Genomic DNA, 23,936 nt, shown 5'->3' with positions numbered 1-23,936 from the left:
CTGGAAGTAGGGAATTTGAGCATTTGCAGTAGATGCCAAGACAGGAAAGTGACATAGCAAGAGAACCTAACATGTGCTTAAAAGGGGAAGAAAAAGGGTAAAGCAGAGACCATTAGCTGCTCATGGGACATATGCAGGGTCAAAGACCAGCCACTCACGTGCGCCACCAGTGCGACTGGATGAAGAAGTGGAAATATGGGTCAACCATATAAAATATTAACCCATCTTCACTCTTAATATAAGTCAAATATGTGAATTTATTCCATGAATTTCTGGGCAAATATGAAATGGGAGGGAGGGCATAGATGTAGGCCCATAAGGCCGTCCGGGGCAGGCAGGCAGGGTCACTCGCATAGATAAAAGCCCGGCCATGGAACATAATTCCCTTCCGGGGCAGTTGGAATATAAATACGGCGGTTACCCATCATTTAAGGTTAATATTCATCACATTAATTACCAACCAACCGTTTATGATAAACAATGATTCTCATCACATATTAATGTGCACCTAAAGTTGTAATAAATGCCACTCATAAAGGCACAAAAAACCGTTATAGACCTTCCGTTATAAAAGGACGCCTAAAACCTGGTACACCCAAAAAATTCTTTTCGACTTGCTATGGAGTTCTCCTCAGAGCTAATTTAGCCATTGGAGGAGCATGCCCAAAAACCATCTAACCGCTCCTTTTTTAGGAACGTGCAATTGCTAAGTAGAGAAGGCTGCTCAAGATAAGTGACAATATTGCTCTCTCTCTCTCTCTCTCTCTCTCTCTCTATATATATACATATATATATATATAGTGCTGTTGAGATTACATATTCGGTTGTCTTGAGGGCCTAAACTCTGAAGACCAGTTTGGAATGGCTAGATTTACTAGAACAATATTTATATATTTATTTAAATGCATTTAAAAATTTGTCTTCAATTTCTAAGTTAGGGATGACAATAGAACAAATTTTTTAGATATCGAGAAGGATAACGAGTAGATTTGCTACAATAATATTTTTATCTTTTTTAAATGCATTCAAAAAGTTTTTTTAGATTCCTAAGTTAGGGATATCATTGAAACAAGTTTTTATAGATATCTATCTTTAATAAAAAGAGTTTGAGATAAAAATAAGTTCTAAGGTTTGAAAAGTTTTTAAAACGGTTCAAATGAGTTTGAATATAATTTTTACTGATCATATCTTATTTAAAATTTATTTTTGAGATAGGAATGAAAATAAATATAAATAAATAACACGGGTTGAGTTAGAAGTATTTGTTGCCGTTCTGTTATTTGACAAAAAAATTAAAAAGAATTTTGCTAATATTTATTATTTTCCCACTTAATTCTTATGTTCATGGGATCCCTCTATTCATTTCCCAGCTTATATGCACCTCTCTCATACCTCTACACTCTTGCACTCATGTTCTCAGTTCTCACTCAATGGTCTCCTGCTTGTCTCCCAACACAACCCAAATACTCTTTTGCTTAAGGGATTTTTGATAATTGAACACAGTTAAAAGAAGTTATTTTTATATATCCACTGGTAAATATTTTTAAAAATAAATAAATAAATTAACATATTTTAATTCATTTTTAAAATAAATGGTAATACAAATTACATAATTTCCTTTTTAACCTTATTCAAATTATTATTAAAATAATATCTATTGTTATAGAAAATTTTAACTTTTTATTGCTTATTTATAGATTAAATTTAAATAATTTTTTGAGAAAATAATTGATATGACCTAGGAAAATATTTTGATATCTTATTTTCCTTAAAATATGACAATACCTAATTAATTTTCAGATTTATGGCTTTGAAGATATCACATCATTTTTTTTTTCAAATTATATTTTTCACCATTTATAATTAAGAAATGAACACTTTGAATATAAAAATAAATATGATATAATATTAAATCGAATAAGAAATTAAATAATTATTTTTCTAAATCATTAATTTTATCTTGAAAATAATTAATATTAACTAATTAAAAATAAAATTTAATTATTTTTCCATATGCTTTTTTCTTTCCACAATAAATGGTTTTCAAAATTTGAATAAAAAAATATATATTTTAAGATATATTTTTTGAATAAAAAATATTTAATACACTTAAATAAAATAAAATCTATAATGATTTTAAAATTTTAAAGCTTTTTAAGAAAATTACAATGTAATTTAATTTAGGAAGGAATTAATATGATATCTTCCTAAAAGAAATATTGATGGGGGAGGGATGAGGAGAGGTCCCACACCCTTTAAATTTGAGAATATATGGTTGAAGGAGGAGGGCTTTAAAGAGGTGTTGAGAAAGTGGTGGGAGGGGATTCAAGTTAGTTGGTCAGCCATCTTCATTTTGACTGAAAAATTGAAGGCTTTAAAACCGATTGAGAATTTGGAATAAAGAGGTTTTTGGTCAGATTGATTCTAAGAAGCATTCGTGGAATTTAATGGATTATTGGGATAAGGAAGAGAGGGTTTGCTCTTTGTCGTTGGAAGAAGAAGAGGCTAGGAAGGAGGCAAGATGGATGTATAAGAAGTGGGTTCTTTTAGAAGAAGTGTCGTGGAGGCAGAAGTCTAGGGAAATTTGGCTAAAGGAGGGCGATAGAAACCCAAGGTTTTTTCATCAGATGGCTAATGCTCATAGAAGAAGGAATCAGCTGTCTAGAGAAAAAGTGAATGGGAGGTGATTAACTGAGGAAAGTGAAATCAAAGAGGAAGTGAGCAAAGCTTTCCAAGGTCTGTTGGCAGATCTTGGTGATTGGAAGCCCAGTATAGATGGGTTGATTTTTGAGAGGCTGGAATACAATAAAATAATGATTTTAAATAAAATAAAATCATCCTAAAAGCTTAAATAAAATAAAATCTATAATGATTTTAAAATTTTAAAGCTTTTTAAGAAAATTACAATGTAATTTAATTTAGGAAGGAATTAATATGATATCTTCCTAGATCACATCTTAAAAATCATCTTCTGCAAAACTTCTGCAACATTATTTTTTTACCATAATTAATAAATGAAAAAAAATATTTTCATTCATTAAAAAATATATTTATATTTATATTTTTTAATAAATATAAATAAAAAAAGTGATAAAATTGTTTCCGAATTTAAAAAAAAAAATTAAAAATCAATAAATATAAAAATAGATTTTTTTTTAAGACAAATTTAAAAATGGAAGGAAAAACTTTATTTGAATTAAAATTTAATTTTTTATCCACCAATTGATTTGTAAATATTTTTTTTAAAAGGAAAATTAAAATGTTTTAATTAATTTTTAAGATAAAATTTAAAAATTATTGAAACATTATTATTTTTTAATCTTATACAAATTATTGATATAATAAAAATTTAAAATTATTAAAACATATTTTTTTTAATCTTATAAAAATTATTTTGAAAAAAAGATATCTAGTTCTATAATAAAATTTTTATTTTTATTTTTTAATTAATGTATATGTATTTTAAAATTATATAATATTTTTTGAGAAAATAATTGATATGACCTATCTTCAAAATTGATAAAAATCTTTCTTGAAGACTCTGTTGATCCTCATTCAGAAGCTTCTAACTTTTCTTTTTGAATTGGAATTATTTGCAATGTGAATAAAGATTTTTTATTATTATTATTATTAGTAATCATTCCTATAGAAGAACCTACATTGTCAATCTTTACTGGGCCTGAAGGAGAGACATAAATCACTTTTCCTTGGTTGAGAGAGAACCATAAGCTCCAATTTAAGTTTGCAAAACTACCAGCTTTCCTACCCATCCTACTTGAAACAAGTAGCGACTGCTTATCAACCATTTCCCTTTTTAATATTAAGGACTGATTCCATTGTTCATAACATCAAAGTGTTTTTTTATAGGCAAATTAGAATTTTTTTTTTTTTTTTGATAGGTAAACCTTTGTCCCATCTGGAACCTCCCACAAACCCTCCCCATCCCTTAATCACTTGAGCGAGACCCTCAAGGGTATAGACAAATATTATAAACAACACCAAAATACACAAGAAATATACAAAGATCCCAAAATGACATTAAGATGGAGAGATTAACAAAAAAACACCTTCCCCCAATAAAAAATGGTCCAACCAATCAACAAAATCTAAAGTAGACATATAAGCTCATCTAAGACTTTCTAGTCTGAAGCCAGACAAGAGCACAAAAATGGTTTTTAAAAGCTTGATCTATTTGTTCTTCATTGACAAAAGCTCTATGATTCTTCTCCTAATAAATGGTCTAGAATAAGCATGAAGAGGCAGCCCTCCACACCTTCATATGCTTCTTTCCCCTAAAGGTCCCTTGTCAACTTGATAATGTTCTTCTAATTGTAGAAGGCAACACCTACTCAACTTTAAACAATGAGAATGATAAGGGCCATAAAATTCTCATTTTAGCGTAATGAAGGACATGGTCAGTTGATTTCTCTTCAAGGAAGATTACATCATTCACCAAAGTCCATCCCCTTTGTTTTAGGTGATCTAGAGTCAAACTCTGCCCCCAAGCTGCTTCCCAAGCAAAGAATCCTACTTTTGTTAGCACCCATGGGTTCCACACTACTTTTACCAGAGAAGTTTTCTTTTTCCATTTCAACACTACATATTTAGAAGGGTGGGGTGGTTGTCAGGCTGCAATAAGCAGACAATTACATATACAAGCATTTGGGCGTTCATGGAGATCGACTAAATTCATTAAGTTTCACATGGGTCTTCAAATGAGCCCCATTTAGCACTTTAATTCTCTTAACAAGAATTCAAAATATCTATATGCATTGCCCATGTCAAGTGTGGTATATTATCCAAATTTTAAATCTTGGTTATTTGATATGCAAGTTGTTGGGAATCAAAATTCAGATGCTCGATAGTGTCATGAAATCCAGTAATTCAGGCACAAAAATATGGACTTCTTAGATGATATTTGAATGATTGACCTGATGGGATCATATTTCCATGCATAACATACTGGAAAACTAAATACACAAATAAAGGAGGTATGCAAATATTTGGATGCTAATCAGATATTTGATCTAGGATTTAAGTTCTACAATGAATTGAACCATCACTTTTTAGTAGTTTTTTCCTAGAAGAAAACTAGCATTCAAATGAGTCAATTTTTTCTTAATTACATCCATCCACAGACTCATTTTGCAGATGGAAGATGTCAAGGTCAAGCAAACACAGAATTTCAACATCATAAATCTTCAAAAGAACATTATAAATGATAAAATGAATACCAATGACCTGATTACCAACAAAATGGGCTGGCTTCAAAGGCTACACAAACAGAACAGAATGATTTCGTTCCCATAAACAAAAATATCTGTAAGGCATCCCATGTAACTTTATGAAATTTTGTTCCAAATGTGTCCACAAAGAAGTATTTTTTCTCAATCCATCACAAGTATTACATAACTTGGCCACAAAGTAGTCAGCACTGTTCATCCAAGAAAGGAAGGGGATAAGTCCTCAACATAAATCTATGCCAGACATGTCCTTCCCCAATACAGGGGAATGGAGATCAAATTACAGGTCCAGTTTACCAGCTAGGTACCATGAATGCATTGCAAGGCTGCCAAAGGACATGATATTGGCAAGGGATGATAGTCCATGAATCATACCGAATTTTTTGTTCATGGCTGCAAGCTTTGGATTCACCTTGGCAACCTCCTTGTTCTTTGACCGCCCAATTTCCTCACCAATGTTTTGCTCTCTCTCCACCTTGTGCCTTTGCTTCATCATCTGTCCAAAAAGGGGCCCCAAAAAATTTACATCAGCAACAAAATCATTTTAGCACCAGAACATAGCACTCCCATTCTAGGTATCAACAAAAAAAAAAAAAAAAAAGAGCACTGCATTTCTTTGGGAATCATCTTCTACCCAAAAATTACTGCCTGCAATTAATATTAGATATTTGATGAATATACTTACCATATGGCAAGGTTAGTCGCTGAGCAAACATGTGAAAGAATAGAGAAGCAAATTCTAGTGCCCAGTGCTTACGGTCCTTTTCGTTCCAAAAGAAGGAACTTTTCAAGGCAACTATACCAAATACTTGTCAGGGCCCAAAATTGGCACTTATGCTGTGCGAAGTTCTATGCTTTTTCCTACATTTTTCTCAGCAACCAAACATAGGCAAAATAAAAACAAAAAAAATGGAGGCAACAATGAACACTTTATGGGAAAATGGTGGAAAACAACAAAATTCAGAAACATGTAAGTCAAACTAGTCACCTAAATGCCCAATATAGCTAGAAAATCGATACCTCAATTGTCATTGGTGTAAAGACGAGCAAATTTGTGAGATTGAAAGCAAAGGCGGAGAGAAGAAATCCTAGCTGGTACTTCTCGGCGGTAGAAGAAGACTTCCATGGATGTAGATAACCAAACGACGCCGTTGAAACCGCACAACACACACCAACCATCGAGAAATAAGCAGGAAACATCTTGCTTTGCAAATTACCGAACGTATGCCTCGGAAGATTCCTGAGTCATCATTATACTTCTCAATCATAACAATTAAAAAATTTAGAGGAACTATCCAGTACCTCCCTTTGGTCGCCGATAAAATTTGGGAAAAAATGACCTAGATTTTCTCGGCAAACAAACCGAGCACAACAGGCAAAATTGGGTCGAAAAGAATTATTACTTGAACATTATGATGCCGCCGATGAAGGTGACCCAGAGAGCGGCGCCCCAAGCGGTGGCGAAGCAGAGCAGGTGAGCGAGTTTGAGGGCAGCGGTTAGCTTTGACGAATGGCTACCGTCTGATTTGGATCCGAATGTCTCCGGCGAGAAAATAACTCCGACGGCCAAGAAAGTGACGGCGCCGAGAAACCGAGTCAGCCAACCCATTTCTGACGACGGAGTGACTCACTGAATCTAGTCCCGATATGGCAACGTTGAAGGAGCAGGTACGATTAAGAGAGCAACACCTGGTCGACTTTTTCTTTTTCCTTGACTAGTGGGTGTCGTTGATATATAAATTATTAAGTTCCCAAAAACACCCTTCTTGTTTTCGGGGTACACGTTATGATTGAATAGAATGTTGACGTGGCATTATTTAAAACTGCCACGTATGTAAACGAAAAAGGAAAAAGATGGTTGTGGATGGAATACTGCCTCCTTTTCATTTTCCCATTTTTAGCTTTAAGTTCAAGTTAAAGCTCAAATCAAAGCCACGGATTTTAAACGGTAATTAGTTTATAAGAGTTTTATTAAATAACATTTTTATAAGCTAACATATTATTTTTCCAAAAACTAATATTTTCATTTTTTTTTTCTTTTGAGAAAAACATTTTTTTTAAATACAATTAGTGAAATAAACATGTAACCTTTTATTAAATTTGTAAAAATGATTAATTGAATCAAATAAATTTAATGATATATAAGAACGAAAATATCGAGATATATCGTATCGAAAGAGACGGATATGATACATATCTATTTGAAAAATATTGATAATCTCATATTTATAGAGGATACAAGCAAAAAATCAACCTTAGAAAAAAAAATAACTTGAAATTTTTTATATATTAGAGAATCGATATCATATTTATATTTAATTTTTAAAATAAATAAATATTTATTTGAAATAAAAATTACACTACACTTTAATATTTGTTATTAAAAAAAAAAAGAATCTTTCACATGTTCAATAGTATTAAAAAAGAATTCAATCACTATAATTTTTATTTTTTACTAATAATATTTTTTATTAAAATATTTAAAATGTATAAATAAAAAATATTATATTATATTCTTAAAATATATAAAACAATTTGCATATACTAAATAATACATTTTATTATTTTTTATTATAAATTAAATTTTTTGTCTAAAATTTATTGATTTATAAAATGAATAAAATAGAAAAGTAAAAGATAAAATAAAGAATATATATATACTATACTAACTGAGGTTTGAATTACTGTTTACTCTAGATGGCGGATTAATTCAACAACCAAACATGACCTTCCTGATTTCGTTGGATGGTGGATTAATGTGACCGGCATTCATCGGTAAAATTTAGAACTCTGCCGGTGAATAAGACAACGTCGCACGAAGGAAGATCCCTCTATCCCACGTGGTCGTTTATACAAGCACACGTGTAAGCTTGACATATGACATTTTCGCCTCGCCCGCCAGTGCACCGAAAATTAAAACACAAAACAAAAAGAAATCCCGTGCAACTTTATGAAATTTTATTCCAAATGTGTCTACAAACAAGTATTTTTTTCTTAATACATCGCAAATATTGCATAACTTGGCCACAAAGTAATCAGGACTGTTCATGCAATAAAGGAAGGTCGACATAAATCTATGGCGGAAATGTCCTTCCCTCATCCAGGGGAATGGAGATCAAATTATAGGTCCATTTTATCTTATGGCAAGGTTAGTCATTGAGAAAACATGTGAAGGTATAAGGAAGTAAATTCTAGTGCCCAGTGTTCGTGGTCCTTTTCGCCCCAAAAGAAGGAAAATTTCAGGGCAACTATACCAAATACTTGTCAAGGCCCAAAATTGGTACTTATGCTGTGCGAAGTTCCATGTTTTTTCCTACATTTTTCTCAGCAACCAAACATAGGCAAAAAAAAAAAAAAAAAAATGGCAACAATGAACACTTTACGGGAAAATGGTGGAAAACAACAAAATTCAGAAACATGTAAGTAAAACTAATCACCGAAATGCCCAATGTAGCTAGAAATTTGAGAGGAAAATACCTCAATTGTCATTGGTGTAAAGACGAGAAAATTGGTGAGATTGAAAGCAAAGGCCGAGAGAAGAAATCCTAGCTGGTACTTCTCGGCAGTAGAAGACGACTTCCATGGATGTAGATAACCAAACGACGCCGTTGAAACCGCACAACACACGCCAACCAACGAGAAATAAGCAGGAAACATCTTGCTTTACAAATTACCGAATGCCTCGGAAGATTCCTGAGTCATCATTATTCTTCTCAATCATTGCAATTAAAAATATTTACAGTAACTATCCAGTACCTCCTTTTGGTCGCCGATAAAATTTGGGAAAAAATAACCTACATTTTCTCAGCGACCAAACCGAGCACAACAGGCAAAATCGGGTCATAAAGAATTATTACTTGAACATTATGATGACGCCGATGAAGGTGACCCAGAGAGATGCGCCCCAAGCGGTGGCGAAGCAGAGGAGGTGAAAGAGTTTGAGGGCAGCGGTTAGCTTTGACGAATGGGTACCGTCCGATTCGGATCCGAATGTCTCCGGCGATAATATAACTCCGATTGCCAAGAAAGTGAGGGCGCCGAGAAACCGAGTTAGCCAACCTGTTAGGATTATAAAATAAGCTGTTAAATTGTTAGTTTGTTATGCTGTTAGTTTGCTCTAATATGCTGTTAGTGTTGTACACATGTAAGCAAGTTTGTTAGTGGGTAGAAACAATTGTGGTATAAATATCGAGGTTTGCTCTATAAAGAAAAGAACATAGGATTTACTAAGAACTTTTTCTAGATTTCTCGATTATTTCTCTCTTTATTCTCTCAGTTATATTACGTATCAGAGCGCTCAACTTCATCAATGGAGAAATCTCAACAAACCTTAGAATCTTCTTCCTCTAGTCATTTTGTCCTTATTTCGTTCAATCATTCTATCTTAATTAAGGTCAAAAATCATAATTTTTTGATTTGGACAAAACAGATTTTTTCAGCAATTCGTGGTCACAATCTTCAACATTTTGTCATTGGAGCTCGTGATCCGTCTTAAAATTTCGAAGTTCAGAAGATCGATCTCGAGGAATAGTGAATCAAGATTTTCTTGATTGGGAAAAACAAAATCAACTCTTGGTTTCTTGGCTTCTTTCATCAATGTTCGAAGAAGTTCTTTCAAGGTGTATAAATTGTGAATTTGCTTTTCAAATTTGGAAGACATTGGATGTATGTTTTGCTTCTCAAACACGTGCTAAAATCTCACAGTATAAAACCTTGCTTCAGAACACCAAAAAAGAATCTCTAAGTATGAATGAATATTTGCTTAAAATTCGTTGTTTTGTTGATTTACTTGCTCTTATTGGTGCGAATCTCTCTATAAAATATCACATTGATACTATCATAGATGGACTGCCTAGTGAATACAACACATTCTTTCTCACAATTAATTCTTGAATTGAGGATTATTCAGTAGAAGAAATTGAGTCTCTTTTATTAGCACAAGAGGCTAGGATTGAGAAACATAGTAAGAGTTTAGACTCTGAAACTGCTTTTGTTAATATTACACAAGTTCCGGGTAACTTTTGTAGAGACATTTTTTCTCATGGTAAAGGTTTTACTGATAACAATCAATTTAGCCTTGATTTTGGCAGATGCAATTTTTTTCCCAGATGAATGGATGGTTTTCAAGGTAGAGGTGGTTTTAACAATGGTGGTCGGAGATCCTGGAATACTTGGAATAATAATGCTACTACTAATGCTGAAAAGTTGGTATGTCAAGTTTACATGAAGTTTGGTCATTCTGCAGATAGGTGTTACTACAGATATGATCCTAGTTTTCAAGGTCATTGTACTCATGGTTTCACTCTTAGTTTTCAAAGGTCACCTCAAACACATGTTCAGGGTGGCAACAAGCCTAACATTCAAGTCCTGATGGCTACACCAGAAAACATTTGTGATACCAATTGGTATCCAAACTCTGGTGCCTCGAACCATGTGACTGCAAATGCCAATAATTTGGTTGAACACACACTATATCATGGCAATGAGCAAGTTCATGTTGCCAATGGTATGGAACTCTCTATTAAACATATTGGTCTTTCACAGTTTTCCTCTCCTTTCACTTCTCAGCTTTTGTCTTTAAATCATCTTCTTCATGTTCTTGAAATCACAAAGAATTTGTTTAGTGTATCTAAATTTGCTAGAAACAACAATGTATTCTTTGAATTCCATCATAATTTTTGTCTTGTCAAAGATCAGGTTTCCAAAATTGCGGTTCTAGAGGGTAAACTTAACGGTGGCATGTATGCATTTGATTCATCACAAATTTAGCTTAAAAAATCTGCTCCATCTCAAGCTTCTCTTTCACAAAGTGTCACTTCCCGTCAATCCGGTCCTAGTGTAAATTGTCAAGTGTCCATATATGTTTCAAATCTCAAACCTTAGAATTGTAGCTCTACAGTTAGTCTTTGGCATGACAAACTTGGTCATCTATCTTTCAAGATTGTACAAATTGTTATGAGTCTTTGTAAACTTTCCAAATTCAATAAAATTCTACCTGATTCTATGTGTAAAGCTTGCTATATTGGAAAAATACATATGCTCCCATTTCCTACTTCTATATTTGAATATCAAGAACCTCTATAACTAGTGTACTCACATTTATGGGGACCATCACTTGTTCAATCATCCAATGGCTATAAATACTATATCTGTTTTGTGGATGCCTTTTCTAGGTATACTTGGATCTATCTCTTAAGAAACAAATCAGATTCGTTTCAAACTTTTCAGAATTTCAAGGCTCAAGATGAATTACAGTTAGGGTTCAAAATTAAATGCCTACAATCTGATTGGGGGGGAGGAGAGGGGGGTGAATTTCATGCCTTTACTGATTACCTTACTATAAATGACATTATTCATAGAATTTCTTGTCCTCACACTCACCAACAAAATGATGTAGCTAAAAGGAAGCATGGACATATTGTTGAGAATGGTCTTACCTTACTTGCTAAAGCCTCAATGCCTTTCAAATATTGGGATGAATAATTCAGAACAGCCGTGTTCATGCATAATAGGTTGCTTTCTCCAGTTTCAGAGGGTAAGTCTCCTTTACAACTTCTTTTTAATCATGTTCCTGATTACAAGGGTTTTAGAATATTTGGTTGTGCTTATTATCCTAACACTAGACCATGAAACAACCATAAACTTGTCTTTCGGTCTGTATAATGTACATTTATAGGTTATTGCCTCACTCATTAAGGCTACAAGTGTTTAGATCTTTCCAGTAGAATTTTCATATCTAGAGATGTTATTTTTTATGAACATCTATTTCCATTTTCAGAATCTCTTTCCTCTCAACTTCAACATTTTCCCACTTCTCAACCTCTCTCCTTTAGTCAATCACCAACAATTCTTTCTTTTGTACAACCTGTCTTTTCCATTTCTATAGTCTCATCACCAACTCCCATTGCTCTCATTCCTCCTGTCAACATAGCCAGTCACTTGGAAAATTGTCAAGACTCTAATGCTCCCATTGTATCATCATCTATCCCAAATACTATTGGAAATACACACTCTATGATCACCAGATCTAAGAAGGACATCTTTAAACCAAAAGTATACAATGTCACCAAAGAGCCCCAGTCTACTGATGAAGCCTTGCAAAATGAGAACTAGAAAATAGCCATGATAGATGAATATTCTGCTTTCTTGAGAAACAATACGTGGTCTTTGGTTGACCTTCCAACTAGTAGAAAAGTAATAGAATGCAAGTAGGTTTCTAGAGTTAAAGAAAATCCAGATGGTTCCATTAACAAATATAAAGCTAGACTTTTTGCAAAGGGGTTTCACCAAACAACTGGCTTTGATTATACAGAAACATTTAGCCTTGTTGTGAAGCCTACTACAATTAGGGTGGTTCTCACTTTAGCATTATCAAGGAACTAGAAAATTCAATAACTTGATATCAATAATGCCTTTTTGAATGGAGATCTACAAGAAGAAGTTTATATAGAACAACCTAGAGGCTTTATTGAAAAGTCCACTTCTCATTTGGTATGCAAGCTCCACAAATCTCTATATGGTCTCAAATAGGCACCATGTACCTGGTTTGAGAAACTTTACGAAGCACTTGTAGGTCTTGGTTTTACATATGCTAAATCTGATCGGTCTTTATTCACAAGGTTCATTATGGATCACACTACCTTTCTCCTAGTATATGTTGATGATATACTAGTTATTGGCAAAAATCCTCGTGTAATTCAACAATTAATTTCACAGTTAAACAAGAGTTTTTATCTTAAAGATCCTGGTGAGATAGACTATTTATTGGGCATACAGGTGAAACATACTACCGAAGGTCTACACTTGGCTCAGACTAAGTATGTGCATGATCTCTTATGCAAAGCCAAAATGAACAATGCAAATGACATTAATACTCCCATGATTAATGATCAACAACTTACAACATCTGGAAGTGGTACTGTGAAAGATATTCAACTCTATAGGAGTGTTGTAGGTGCACTTCAATATGTCACTATCACCAGGCCAAATTTTTTTTTTTTTTTTTTTTGTTTCAATCGAGTTTGTCAATATATGAAGGATCCACAAGAAGAACACCGGCAAGCAGTAAAGAGGACACTTAGATACTTGCAAAACACTATTCAATATGAACTTCATTTGACCTATTCAAATACTTTAAATTTGGTGGGATTTTGTGATGCTAATTGGGCATCAAGTCTGGATGATAGAAAATCTACATTTGGCTATTGTGTCTATCTTGGAAACAAACTAGTTTCTTGGTGCTCAAATAAATAACATATTGTCTCTAGATCATCTACAAAGGCATAATACAAAAGCTTACCTAGACTAACTATTGAGGTCACATGGTTAACTGTCTTACTAAGTGAATTGAATATCACATTACCAAAAACTCCAACAATATGGTGTGATAATTTAAGCACACTATTGTTATATGCAAATCCAATTTTACATGCTAAAACCAAGCATATTGAGCTTGATTTGTATTTTGTGCGTGAGAAAGTTATTCAAAAGCTTATTGATGTGAGACATGTTCCTTCAAGTGACCAAACAGTAGATATTTTTACCAAAGTTATACCCAGTTCTAGATTTCTTTTGCTTATAAGCAAACTCAGAGCTCTTGATTTAAGTCCTCTGAGTTTGAGGGGGGATGTTAGGATTATAGAATAAGCTGTTAAGTTGTTAGTTTGCTATAACATACTGCTAGTATTGTACACGTGTAAGCAGTAATAACCTGTTATAGCGAACTAACAACTTATTTTATAACTGTGATATAAATATTGAGGTTTGCTCTGTAAATAAAATAACAGAGGATTTAATAAGAACTTCTTCCAAATTTATCCTGGGTCCTTTCTCAATTTATTCTCTTAGTTCTAATACAACCCATCTCTGACGGAGTGACTAACTAAATCTAGTCCCGATATGCCAACGTTGAAGGAGTAGGTACGTTTAAAAGAGCAACACCTAGTGGACTCTTTCTTCTTTCTTGACTATTACTGAAGTGGATTGTAGTGTTATGACCTTTCCGTGTTCCCGAGGAAACAATTTTGCATGCGAACATAGGGCTTTTCGTCTTTAGAGATTTTTTTTTTCTATTGTGATCCTTTAAAAAAGTGAGACGTAATCTTCCTATGAAATAAGACAGTTGCAAAACTGAAGACACTGGTGAGAGTACAGTTGGGTCTCATTGATATATAAAGTTGACAAAGTTTTGACCAAAAGTAGGAGTCTACGTTGGGATCGTTTCCGTTGTATTAGCATCCATATTGTAGAATTGTAGTTGATGATGAATTTTTTATTTTTTTTTAAATGCTCAAAACTGTAATCATAGTTTAAATTTAACCTTAGTTTTGAACTTAACTTCAAATCATTTTTATACATATATTGTTTCATTTAAAATATTTTAGTTTATTTTTAAAAATAAGTTTATTATCATTAATTTATTGTATTATTTTTATTTTCCATTTATTAAACTTATGTGATTATTTTTTTCAAAAATGATTTATAAAATTAAATAATTAATATTTTTAATTTGATATAAAAATATATTTGTGGGTTTTATTTTAAAAAAACTGTATAAATTATTAACTACTTACATATTGATAAATAGAAAATAAAAATAATATAATAAATTTATGATGTTAAATTTATTTTGAAAAATAAACAAAAATAATTTGAAACATATATATATATATATATATATATATATATATATATATATATATATATATATAAATCAAGTTAACTTCAAACCATGGTTATTGTGGGCCCTTCACTGTCATTCCCTATCCTGTCGGTAACGACGAAACTTAAGGTCGAGTAGATAGTTTGCCCCCGGACATTAATTGTGTGCTAGGCAATAGTTATGATCAATGCAGTCGTTATAAGGATAAAACGTAAATACTTAAGACTTATTAAGATAAGACAATCATTATAGGTCATTAATCATTGTCATAGTAACACATAATCAATTGCAGCTAAGGCGCCATTAAAATGTATGTAGAGACATTACATGTGATAAAAAATAAATAGCCACCTATATCCACAGAAAAGTATGCTGCAATTTTTCCAACATGACATTTTATTGCTCAAGTCAACCCTCTTTAGCTTAATCTTCGAAGGGGTGTGACCGAAAACCCATCTGAACATTCATTTGTGCAAGATAAATAGTTGTAGTCGCCTTGAAAGTTAGTGAGAACTTGCTCATATCATCCGTGCACCAACCGTCACCAACCAACTACAATTTTAAACTTAAATTTAAAATCATAATCGATGATTCGGATTCGGACTATTTAAAAAAAAAAAATCAAAACCATAATCATCAATTATGGTTTTATGATGTATATGTTTATATGTCGAAAACATGCTATTAGGAATTATTTTACAATCAAATCTAGTTTAAGATTTTTATTTTAAAGGGACTATTTAGGAATCACGATTTTTATTTTTTATTAATAATATTTATTATTAAAATATTTATAATGTATGAATAAAAAATATTATATATATCAATTAGCATATTTTTCTTGTTGCTCATCGTATTTATACTGTACTAACTGAACTTTGAATTACTGTTTACGCTAGACGGCGGATTAATGTGACCGGCATCCACCGGGTAGGAAAAATTATGAACTCTGCCGGTGAATAAAACGACGTCGCATGAAGGAAGATCCCACTATCCCACGTGGCCGGTTTAAACAAGTACACGTGCAAACTTGGACGTATGACATTTTCGCCTCTCCCGCCAGTACACCAAAAATTAAAACACAAAACAAAAAGAAATCCCTCCAATAATACATCACTCACTGTTCCCATTCTTCCCAGAGAAGTCTCACAATCAGAATCCAGAGTCACTTCCCAGACTCCTCACAAGTCAAAACTGCTCTTTTCATTTTCATATACTCCATAACCAAACCCTCTCCGTTTCTCTCAAATATCGTTTCATTTTCTCTCATTTTCTAGGGTTAACAGTTAACACCGTTATAGTCTCTTCTCAGTCTTGTCCCAAAATATTTTCCCGGATTTCATTTTGCCAACCAAATGATGGAGAATTTTGAAAATTCTTTCAATGCATTCCTCGGCGTCCACTTTGTCCTCTTCGGATTCGATCCCGTCCACGAGCGCGAGGTCTCTCGGTTTTTTTCTTTTCAATTTATTTCGATTTTTTCCTGTATTTTGTTTTTATTTTGGGTTGAAGTGGAGTCCGCTGGATTGAATCAGTGAGGCAATGCAGTGCTGCTGCATTTGATTGTTTATTTATTTATTTGGTTGAGGTGCAGGTTCGATCTAAGCTTGTTAATGGCGGTGGAGTTGATGTTGGTCGGTACGGTCAGAATTGTACTCACGTTGTCGTGGATAAGCTTGTTTATGTGAGGTTTTTCTTTCTCTCTCCTTTTTTTTTTTTTTTTTTAAATGTTTATCTTAATTTCCTAGGTATTTTGTTCTTTTTTGCCCTCGCTTTTGGTTCAACTAGGAAATCAATCTTTTTCTTCATCTTATATTGTCAGTAGCGTTGAAATTTGGTTAGAATTTCAATTGATTCAGTGTTTGTGTTGTGTAGGACGATCCTGTATGTGTTGCTGCTCGAAATGATGGAAAGATGCTTGTGACTAGCTTGTGGGTTGATCACAGTTTTGATACGGGAATGCCTGTCCCTGAGTCAGTGGGTTTCTCTTCTCATTTGCTCTTTGCCTTTAATTTTTGGTTCTCTTGATGGAGGAAACAAACTTAAGCTTTACGGACACTGTATTGAACTTTAAAAAATTAGTAGGGAAGAAATTTTGCAAACAAGTTCAGTGTCTATGATATGGACTTTCTTATACAAAATAAACAATATTCAGCACTATGATACATTGAGCTCAAAACTATTATATGTGTCCTTGACATGCCCTTTTGCTTTTTATAGCAGTATGTGATCAAGCTGCCTTCTAGCTTGGATTCACAGTTTTGATTGTTAGTTTCCTTAATGAAGTTATAAACAATTATTATTATTATTATTACTATCTTTTTCTATTGCATCAGCTGGGTTTCTATCCAAATAATTTAATTATTTGGTTGATATTCTATTAATTAATTAGTTCAGAAGTTCTACTGGTACATGAATAATATTAGATGCAATCATGATTATTTGATTCTTCTCTTGTTGGAATTCTCTTGTTTTTTGTTCTTATATTGTTGCTATAAGACATTTATATTTGTTCTCTTACAGATCATGTACAGACCTCTAAAAGGTTTGAATGGAATTCCGGGTGCTGAATCTCTAGTTGCTTGCTTGACTGGATACCATGGGCAAGACAGAGATGATGTTATGGTATGCATCTCCTGCTTTATTTTATCATTTACTTGCCATTCGTTCTATGTCCTTGCATTTATGATTGCCAAGAATGACCCTGGAATAGTTGCCTCATGAGTGAGAGAGAGATTTCCTGTGTGTCTGTTCTCCTGTAATGGGTTTTGTTTTACTAAAGTATGTTGTATGACAATTTGGATCTGTTTTCTTCTCAGACAATGGTTGGCCTGATGGGTGCACAGTTTTCTAAGCCATTGGTAGCAAGCAAAGTTACTCATCTTGTATGCTACAAATTCGAAGGTGTGGTTCCTTGTCCTCATGAATGAAAGGCATATAAAACAAACTGCAGATGGTGTTTCTTTACATCTGCCTTCTTTTGTTTCTGTTATGCTTTGTTTCTTGGTTGGTTTTTAGGTTGTTCCCTTGTTTGGTCTGTATATTATCTGGTGAATGTTTCATTTGATAATCTAAATTAAGGCAAATTAAAGTTTTACCTGATAAATTATGATCTGTTTGAACTTGAACCATATGTTTCTTCAAACTCTTGCCAAATCCCCCCCTACATTTTCAAGGCATACTTTTCCTTGCAGTTAATGGAAGAATTGCCATTTTACACTTATTTGGGTTTTGATTCTTTGAAATTTTTAAAAAATGAAAAATTTCTGAAATAGCTCATTAGAGTCCATGGTAGGTTCATTCACACAGTATCTTGAATCAGAATTTTAGAAAGAAAAAGAAGAGGAAAACATTTGTCAATAGATTGTTTTGGTGACTTTCATTTAGCATTTAAGGCCAAGTATAAGCTAATTCTCAACCTGAAATGTTGTCAATCTGTCATACATGCTTGTCCAACACTTTAGATCATATGTTGTTTATAAAGACTACATGAGCAGCATGAAATTTTGATTCAACTTTCCTTTTTTATGCAGGGGAAAAGTATGAACTTGCCAAAAAAATGAAGACAATAAAACTTGTCAATCATCGCTGGTTGGAGGATTGGTATGTCTTAGTTTTGTTCCCTTACATATGCTTTACTCTATATTAATGCAGTAAGATATTTTTAGAGTAAGTCAATATCATAGATTGCATTCTTCATTTACCAATTCAACTTTAAATAATGAGATTTGTTTCGTTTGCAGTTTAAAGGCCTGGAAAATTCTTCCTGAAGATAACTATGCCATGAGGTGAGCTATTTGAAATTGTTTCTTTTGTTTTGTGCTTTTGCTAAGGCAGGTGCACCTCCACACATACAATTTTTCTGTCTGTGATGAGAAGTGGTGAAGAATGTAAGTTTGATACCCACCTAGCACTTCAATGGAAAATTAGGTACCAAGGTTTCTAAGGCAAGAGTTTATACAAGGCATGAAAGTAGTATATTTTGAGGTTGGGAAGCGATTGCTGTTTATAGGAAGGAGAGGGAAGAATGATGGTGAATGCAAAATGAGAATGACAGATATTTACTTGGTACCACTTTCCATAACCATTTTTCTCTCTGCAGATAATGACCTAAACCCTGTTAGTTACAGTGGAAAAATAAGATATGGTCACAAAATATTTTGCCTAATGCCCAATGAAAAAAACTAGGTTATTTGGAAAGAGTCTAAATCAATGAATTTGATAGATTTTGTGCTATATAGATATTGCCAATTACCACATTGCTTCTTGGTTTGGGTAGGGACAAAAACAAATGATGCTACATGTTACATGAGTTAATCCTCATATAGGGAATACAACATTGTTTGCAGATGAAATAAAATAAATGGTAATCAACATTCATGGTCTAATTGCTATCAGTGAGATTGTTTTGGATGCAGCATGCTCTCAATTGACTTCATCATTCTTTTTATTGCTATTGTCAGCACTGTGAGTAAAATGACTGCTTTACACATTTGAAGTTTGCTAGAAATAAAATGTGGAAACCCAAAATCTTCTTGTTGCAGGCATTTCAAATGCTGTATCCAGCTTTTTCAGAAAGTTTTTTATATGGGCGTGAATGGTGTACCAAAGCTATTTCCATTTTTCTTTTTTGGGGAGAAAAATTGGATTTTACCTGTTTCTGAGAAAGTTCAAATTCTGTGATTGACATGGTTCACTACTGGATTAATAGAAAAGAATGCTATTTCTTACTATTCTGTTCTTTTGAATCTATGGATGGTTATGATAATATTATTTTTAGACTGCAAGCTTATATGAGTTAATTGAGTATGAGACTCTACAAATCTATTCTCTGTTGACAGTGGCTATGAGTTGGAAATGTTGGAGGCTGAAGCTAAAGATTCTGAAGAAGAAGGCGCACCAATGAAGCAATCTGATGGGAGAATCATGAATAAAAGTCCTTATAAATTACAGATTGGAACACCAAAGGTCCATGAATTGCCCATATCGGCAGGGGAAGTGCCAAAAACACCACAAGATTCAACTAGACCTAAGGGTCTGTTAAATGTTATCAATGTTGATGGTATGTTATCAGCTACTGGAAGAGATGCAAGATCCAATCAAGCCTCAAGCATGAATAAGGTTAATATCAAGCATCCTGAGGGGATTGCTTGTCAGGAAATTGGAGCTACTAAGGATACTGCCTGTGGTGAGCTATCTGAAAATTGTGATAGAACTCCAGTTTCTGCGAACTTGAGGAATGGCTTGGCACTTCCTTCTATGAGTGCTAAAAAGTCTCCTCATTCTGAAGAAAAATTAAATCTTTTAAGTTATTCAAGGAAAACCCCAAGGAGAAATTCACTTCCAACATGCTTGGGAGAAAACTCAAGCAATGCAACTGGCTCTCCAAAATTAGATATAGTTACACTCAAAGTCAATGGCAGTTTTAATATCTCTCCCTCTAGAGTTGAAGAAGCCAAGAATGGTGCTGATTCTGACTCTGTTAAAACTCCTTCAAAAGGAACTAAGCAACCTCATGAGGAAATCCTAAGTGAAGTTTTGCCCCAGAAGAGAAAGACTGATGTTTCTTGTGCTATCTCTAAATCACAAAAGAGGAGGCAAGATTCAGAATTGGGCATCTCAGGGAGTCCATTGGCAGGTAATAGGACTCCAGGATTGGAGTCTTCATCTTTGATAAATGGTCCCATTCAGATAAATAATTGTTCTCTGTTCACCAATAATGGCAGCCCTACTGCTGTTCTGAATTCTGGAGGGAACTCAGCTCCTCACTCTTCAACAAAATCATTGACTCTAGATATGCTTATCTCCAAAACTGTGACATCGGAGAGTGGGCAAGATAGAAATGTTGGGGAGAAGGTAGCCCAAACATCTTTTGGGAGATTGGGGAAGCCCAACTTGGCCACTAAACCTGAGACTGGAGACTCTACTAATATTCATGGAACACCACAAGTGATCGGAGAAACAAAGGAGCCACAGAATCAGGAGCAAGGTGGTAAGGTTTCATCTCCAAGTAGCAAAAGCACCAACATTGAGAAATCCCATAGTCCTGGCTTAGGATTAATCAAAGGGGACAATGATAACTCACATTCAAAACCAGTTAGAACAAAGATGCTTGCCAAGAAGAGCTTGGGTTCCAGACCTAGGTTAAGTGCTAATAAGACTGTTAATCAGAAGGGTTCCATTTTTTCCAATAAAACTGTTGCTGAAGATGCTGCTGCAATTGAGACAACAAGTGGTCCTAAGTTTTCGAGTGCCAGTAGAGTTGAGCTGGTATCTCAAACTGTTAATGTAGAAGCAGCCAGACAATTGGTGACAGAAAATGTTCTGACATCTGCAGATAAAGTTGAGAATAAGAATGAATCCGTGGAGGATGAAACTGAGGCTCCAGATGATGAAAATGAGTTTGTGAGAGCAGTTAATGAGAAGTCTGAGGTGGTTGAGCTGACAAATAAAGCAGGTAAAGTGATGAAAGAAAGATCAGAACAGGTGCAGCACAGGACAAATAATACCAAGGCAAACATCTTGAACCCGCAGGATGATGGAATGGGATCACATGAAGACAAAAATGAACCTGAGACTGAAAAGGCTGTTTGTGGCAATCCAGGTGAATCAACTATCAAATCAGATGGGGCAAAAGAGAAAATGGCTAAAGGGAACAAATCTACTTTAGGTAGAACCAAGAGAAAAACTGTTCCTGCCGTTTTGGAGACTATGGAATCTGAGAAAGATGTGGATGGGGGAGAGGCTCAAACTGAAAAGAATGTTAAGAAGGCAGAGAAGGAGAACAGAGTGCCAGATTCTGCTGGTAAAACTAGTGCCAATACTAAACCTGTGATGAAGTTGAAAAACTCCATTGAAATCGAAAAGGAGAACAAGCCAATAGGTGATGGAGATAAAAATACAAGTCAGAGAAAACAGCAAACTGGGAAATCAGCTATTGCGTTGAATAGGGCACCAGTAACGACTACTAAGAATTTTGCTAAGATTGATGCTGACTTGACGCCAGTAGGAAAGGCTTCCAACATATTGAAAACTGAGCCTGCATGGTTTATTCTGAGTGGCCATAAACTACAAAGAAAGGAGTTTCAGCAAGTTATTAAACGTTTAAAAGGAAGATCTTGCAGAGACTCTCATCACTGGTCATACCAGGCAACACACTTCATTGTTCCAGATCCAATCCGCAGGACAGAGAAGTTCTTTGCTGCTGCAGCTGCTGGGAGGTATATTACCATCAGCATCACTGTCATTTCTTCATAGATTTTCATACCAATGCCTACTCAGTTTGCAGCTAAATTCTTCTTCAAAATTGCATTAGGGTGTATTCTCTAGCTGAGTTGGCATGTACTATATGTAAAACTTCTCGTGTTCTTAGAAGTCTGGATGTTGGAATGACTTTGGTGTATTTGCCTATTCTAGACTCTTCATTCCTAAATGACAGTTGATTGGTTCTATCTTGAATACAGGTGGATCCTTAAGACAGATTATTTAACTGCTAGCAGTCAGGCAGGAAAATTCCTGGCGGAGGAGCCTTACGAATGGCACAAAAATGGCCTTAGTGAAGATGGTGCAATCAATTTAGAGGCTCCTAGGAAGTGGCGCCTCTTAAGGGAGCGGACAGGTCATGGTGCCTTCTATGGAATGCGCATTATAATTTATGGAGAATGCATTGCACCCCCTTTGGTATCTACCTTTTCTTTTTGTTAGTCCAAAAGTTTATCCATATGCTCAATTCTGTAAGCATAAGAATAATCTTTAATTTAGTTCCTTGTTTTGTTACATAGAACTGCTATAAAACTCGGTGCAGCAAGCCTTAACCCCTTGTACTGTTCTAGAGTCCAATATATTTACCTGGTTTCTGTTGTCATCAACCAGGACACTCTGAAGCGTGTTGTGAAGGCAGGAGATGGGACCATATTAGCTACTTCTCCACCTTACACTCGATTCCTAAAATCAGGAGTTGATTTTGCCATTGTCAGCCCTGGAATGCCACGTGTTGATTTGTGGGTGCAGGAGTTCCTGAGACATGAGATACCCTGTGTCGTTCCTGATTATTTGGTCGAATATGTGTGCAAACCTGGATACTCTCTTGAGAGACATGTGCAATACAATACTCATGCTTGGGCAGAAAAATCATTTGCTAACCTGATAAACCGGTCAGAAGAGATTGTGGAGGATCTGGCTAATCTCACACCACCAGATAATCAAGACATTAATGATCTAAATTGTGAAGTTTGTGGATCTCATGAAAGAGGAGAAGTGATGCTGATTTGTGGTAATGAAAGCGGTTCTATTGGGTGTGGGGTTGGTACCCACATTGATTGCTGTGATCCTCCACTGACAGAGGTTCCAGAGGAGGATTGGTTCTGTCCAAAATGTCGTGGAAGCATAAATAGAATCAACCCACCTAAGAGAACCAAAAAAGGCAACTCTTTGAGGAAGTGATTTTTTGCCGCCTTGTAATCATCCTTATCTTTTTCCTTGTATCTTCATTTTGTAAATTACTAGTTATAACAGAACATGAGCAGTTTTACCATGAACTGGATTTGATACTAGTGTAATAACTCCCTATTGGAATGGAACAGTGGTATTTCAAACCATGGAACATGTTTGGATCTTCTGTGGCTGAGCTTTGAGGGTGTACTAAGCTTTGGTACACATCATTTCTACATCCCAGAGTTCATTTTCCAGTTTTTCTACAGTCAGGATACACGAGACACTATTCCTAATGGGCTTAGAACCTTGGCTGAAGTTAAACCAGATATTCACTAGTGTTTTGAGTCTAGTTCTAAGCTGACGATCAGGAAGCCAACGTACCCAATAAGTTATTCTAGCTTTACTCCCCGAACTGTAAATTTGTATGCTCTGATTGAAATGCAGTTCATACTGTAACATGCACATTGAAAGGCACTCGCGCTTGTGCAGTAGTAGAAACTAGAAAGGTGATGACGCACAGGGCTGAAAATCAAGTTTCACCAGCAATGATGGAGATTGCTTGATGTAGTGACATGGAGGGAGCTACTTCCTATTTCCTA

The 23,936-nt window shown here is 34.5% G+C and overlaps 2 protein-coding genes across 3 annotated transcripts; one reads left to right on the top strand and one right to left on the bottom strand.

Moving 5' to 3' along the window:
* Positions 1–5,285: 5,285 nt before the first annotated feature.
* LOC117917324 (transmembrane protein 205) lies at positions 5,286–6,953 on the bottom strand. The gene is made up of 3 exons (XM_034833560.1): positions 6,647–6,953; positions 6,264–6,483; positions 5,286–5,739 (listed from the first exon to the last, which is right to left on the bottom strand). Exons 1-3 carry the CDS (start codon positions 6,850–6,852, stop codon positions 5,524–5,526), a joined length of 642 nt encoding a protein of 213 aa, XP_034689451.1. The 5' UTR covers positions 6,853–6,953; the 3' UTR covers positions 5,286–5,523.
* A 9,087-nt stretch (positions 6,954–16,040) lies between these two features.
* Positions 16,041–23,518, top strand: LOC117917508 (BRCT domain-containing protein At4g02110). 2 transcript variants are annotated; one of them, XM_034833803.1, is made up of 10 exons: positions 16,041–16,346; positions 16,499–16,588; positions 16,780–16,881; positions 17,428–17,529; positions 17,724–17,808; positions 18,438–18,507; positions 18,648–18,692; positions 19,746–22,124; positions 22,368–22,584; positions 22,777–23,518. In XM_034833803.1, the coding sequence occupies exons 1-10, from the start codon at positions 16,260–16,262 to the stop codon at positions 23,344–23,346; spliced, it is 3,747 nt and encodes a 1,248-aa protein (XP_034689694.1). In that variant the 5' UTR covers positions 16,041–16,259; the 3' UTR covers positions 23,347–23,518. The 2 variants fall into 2 exon arrangements, with proteins under 2 accessions (XP_034689694.1, XP_034689695.1); XM_034833804.1 differs by lacking the exons at positions 16,041–16,346; positions 16,499–16,588 and having other exon boundaries at positions 16,817–16,877.
* Positions 23,519–23,936: the final 418 nt, after the last annotated feature.

This window comes from Vitis riparia, chromosome 7, assembly GCF_004353265.1.
Source record: "Vitis riparia cultivar Riparia Gloire de Montpellier isolate 1030 chromosome 7, EGFV_Vit.rip_1.0, whole genome shotgun sequence".
Lineage (NCBI taxonomy): Eukaryota > Viridiplantae > Streptophyta > Magnoliopsida > Vitales > Vitaceae > Vitis > Vitis riparia.
The sequence above is the reverse complement of the archived record's forward strand: the minus strand, read 5'-3'. Positions and strand labels throughout refer to the sequence as shown.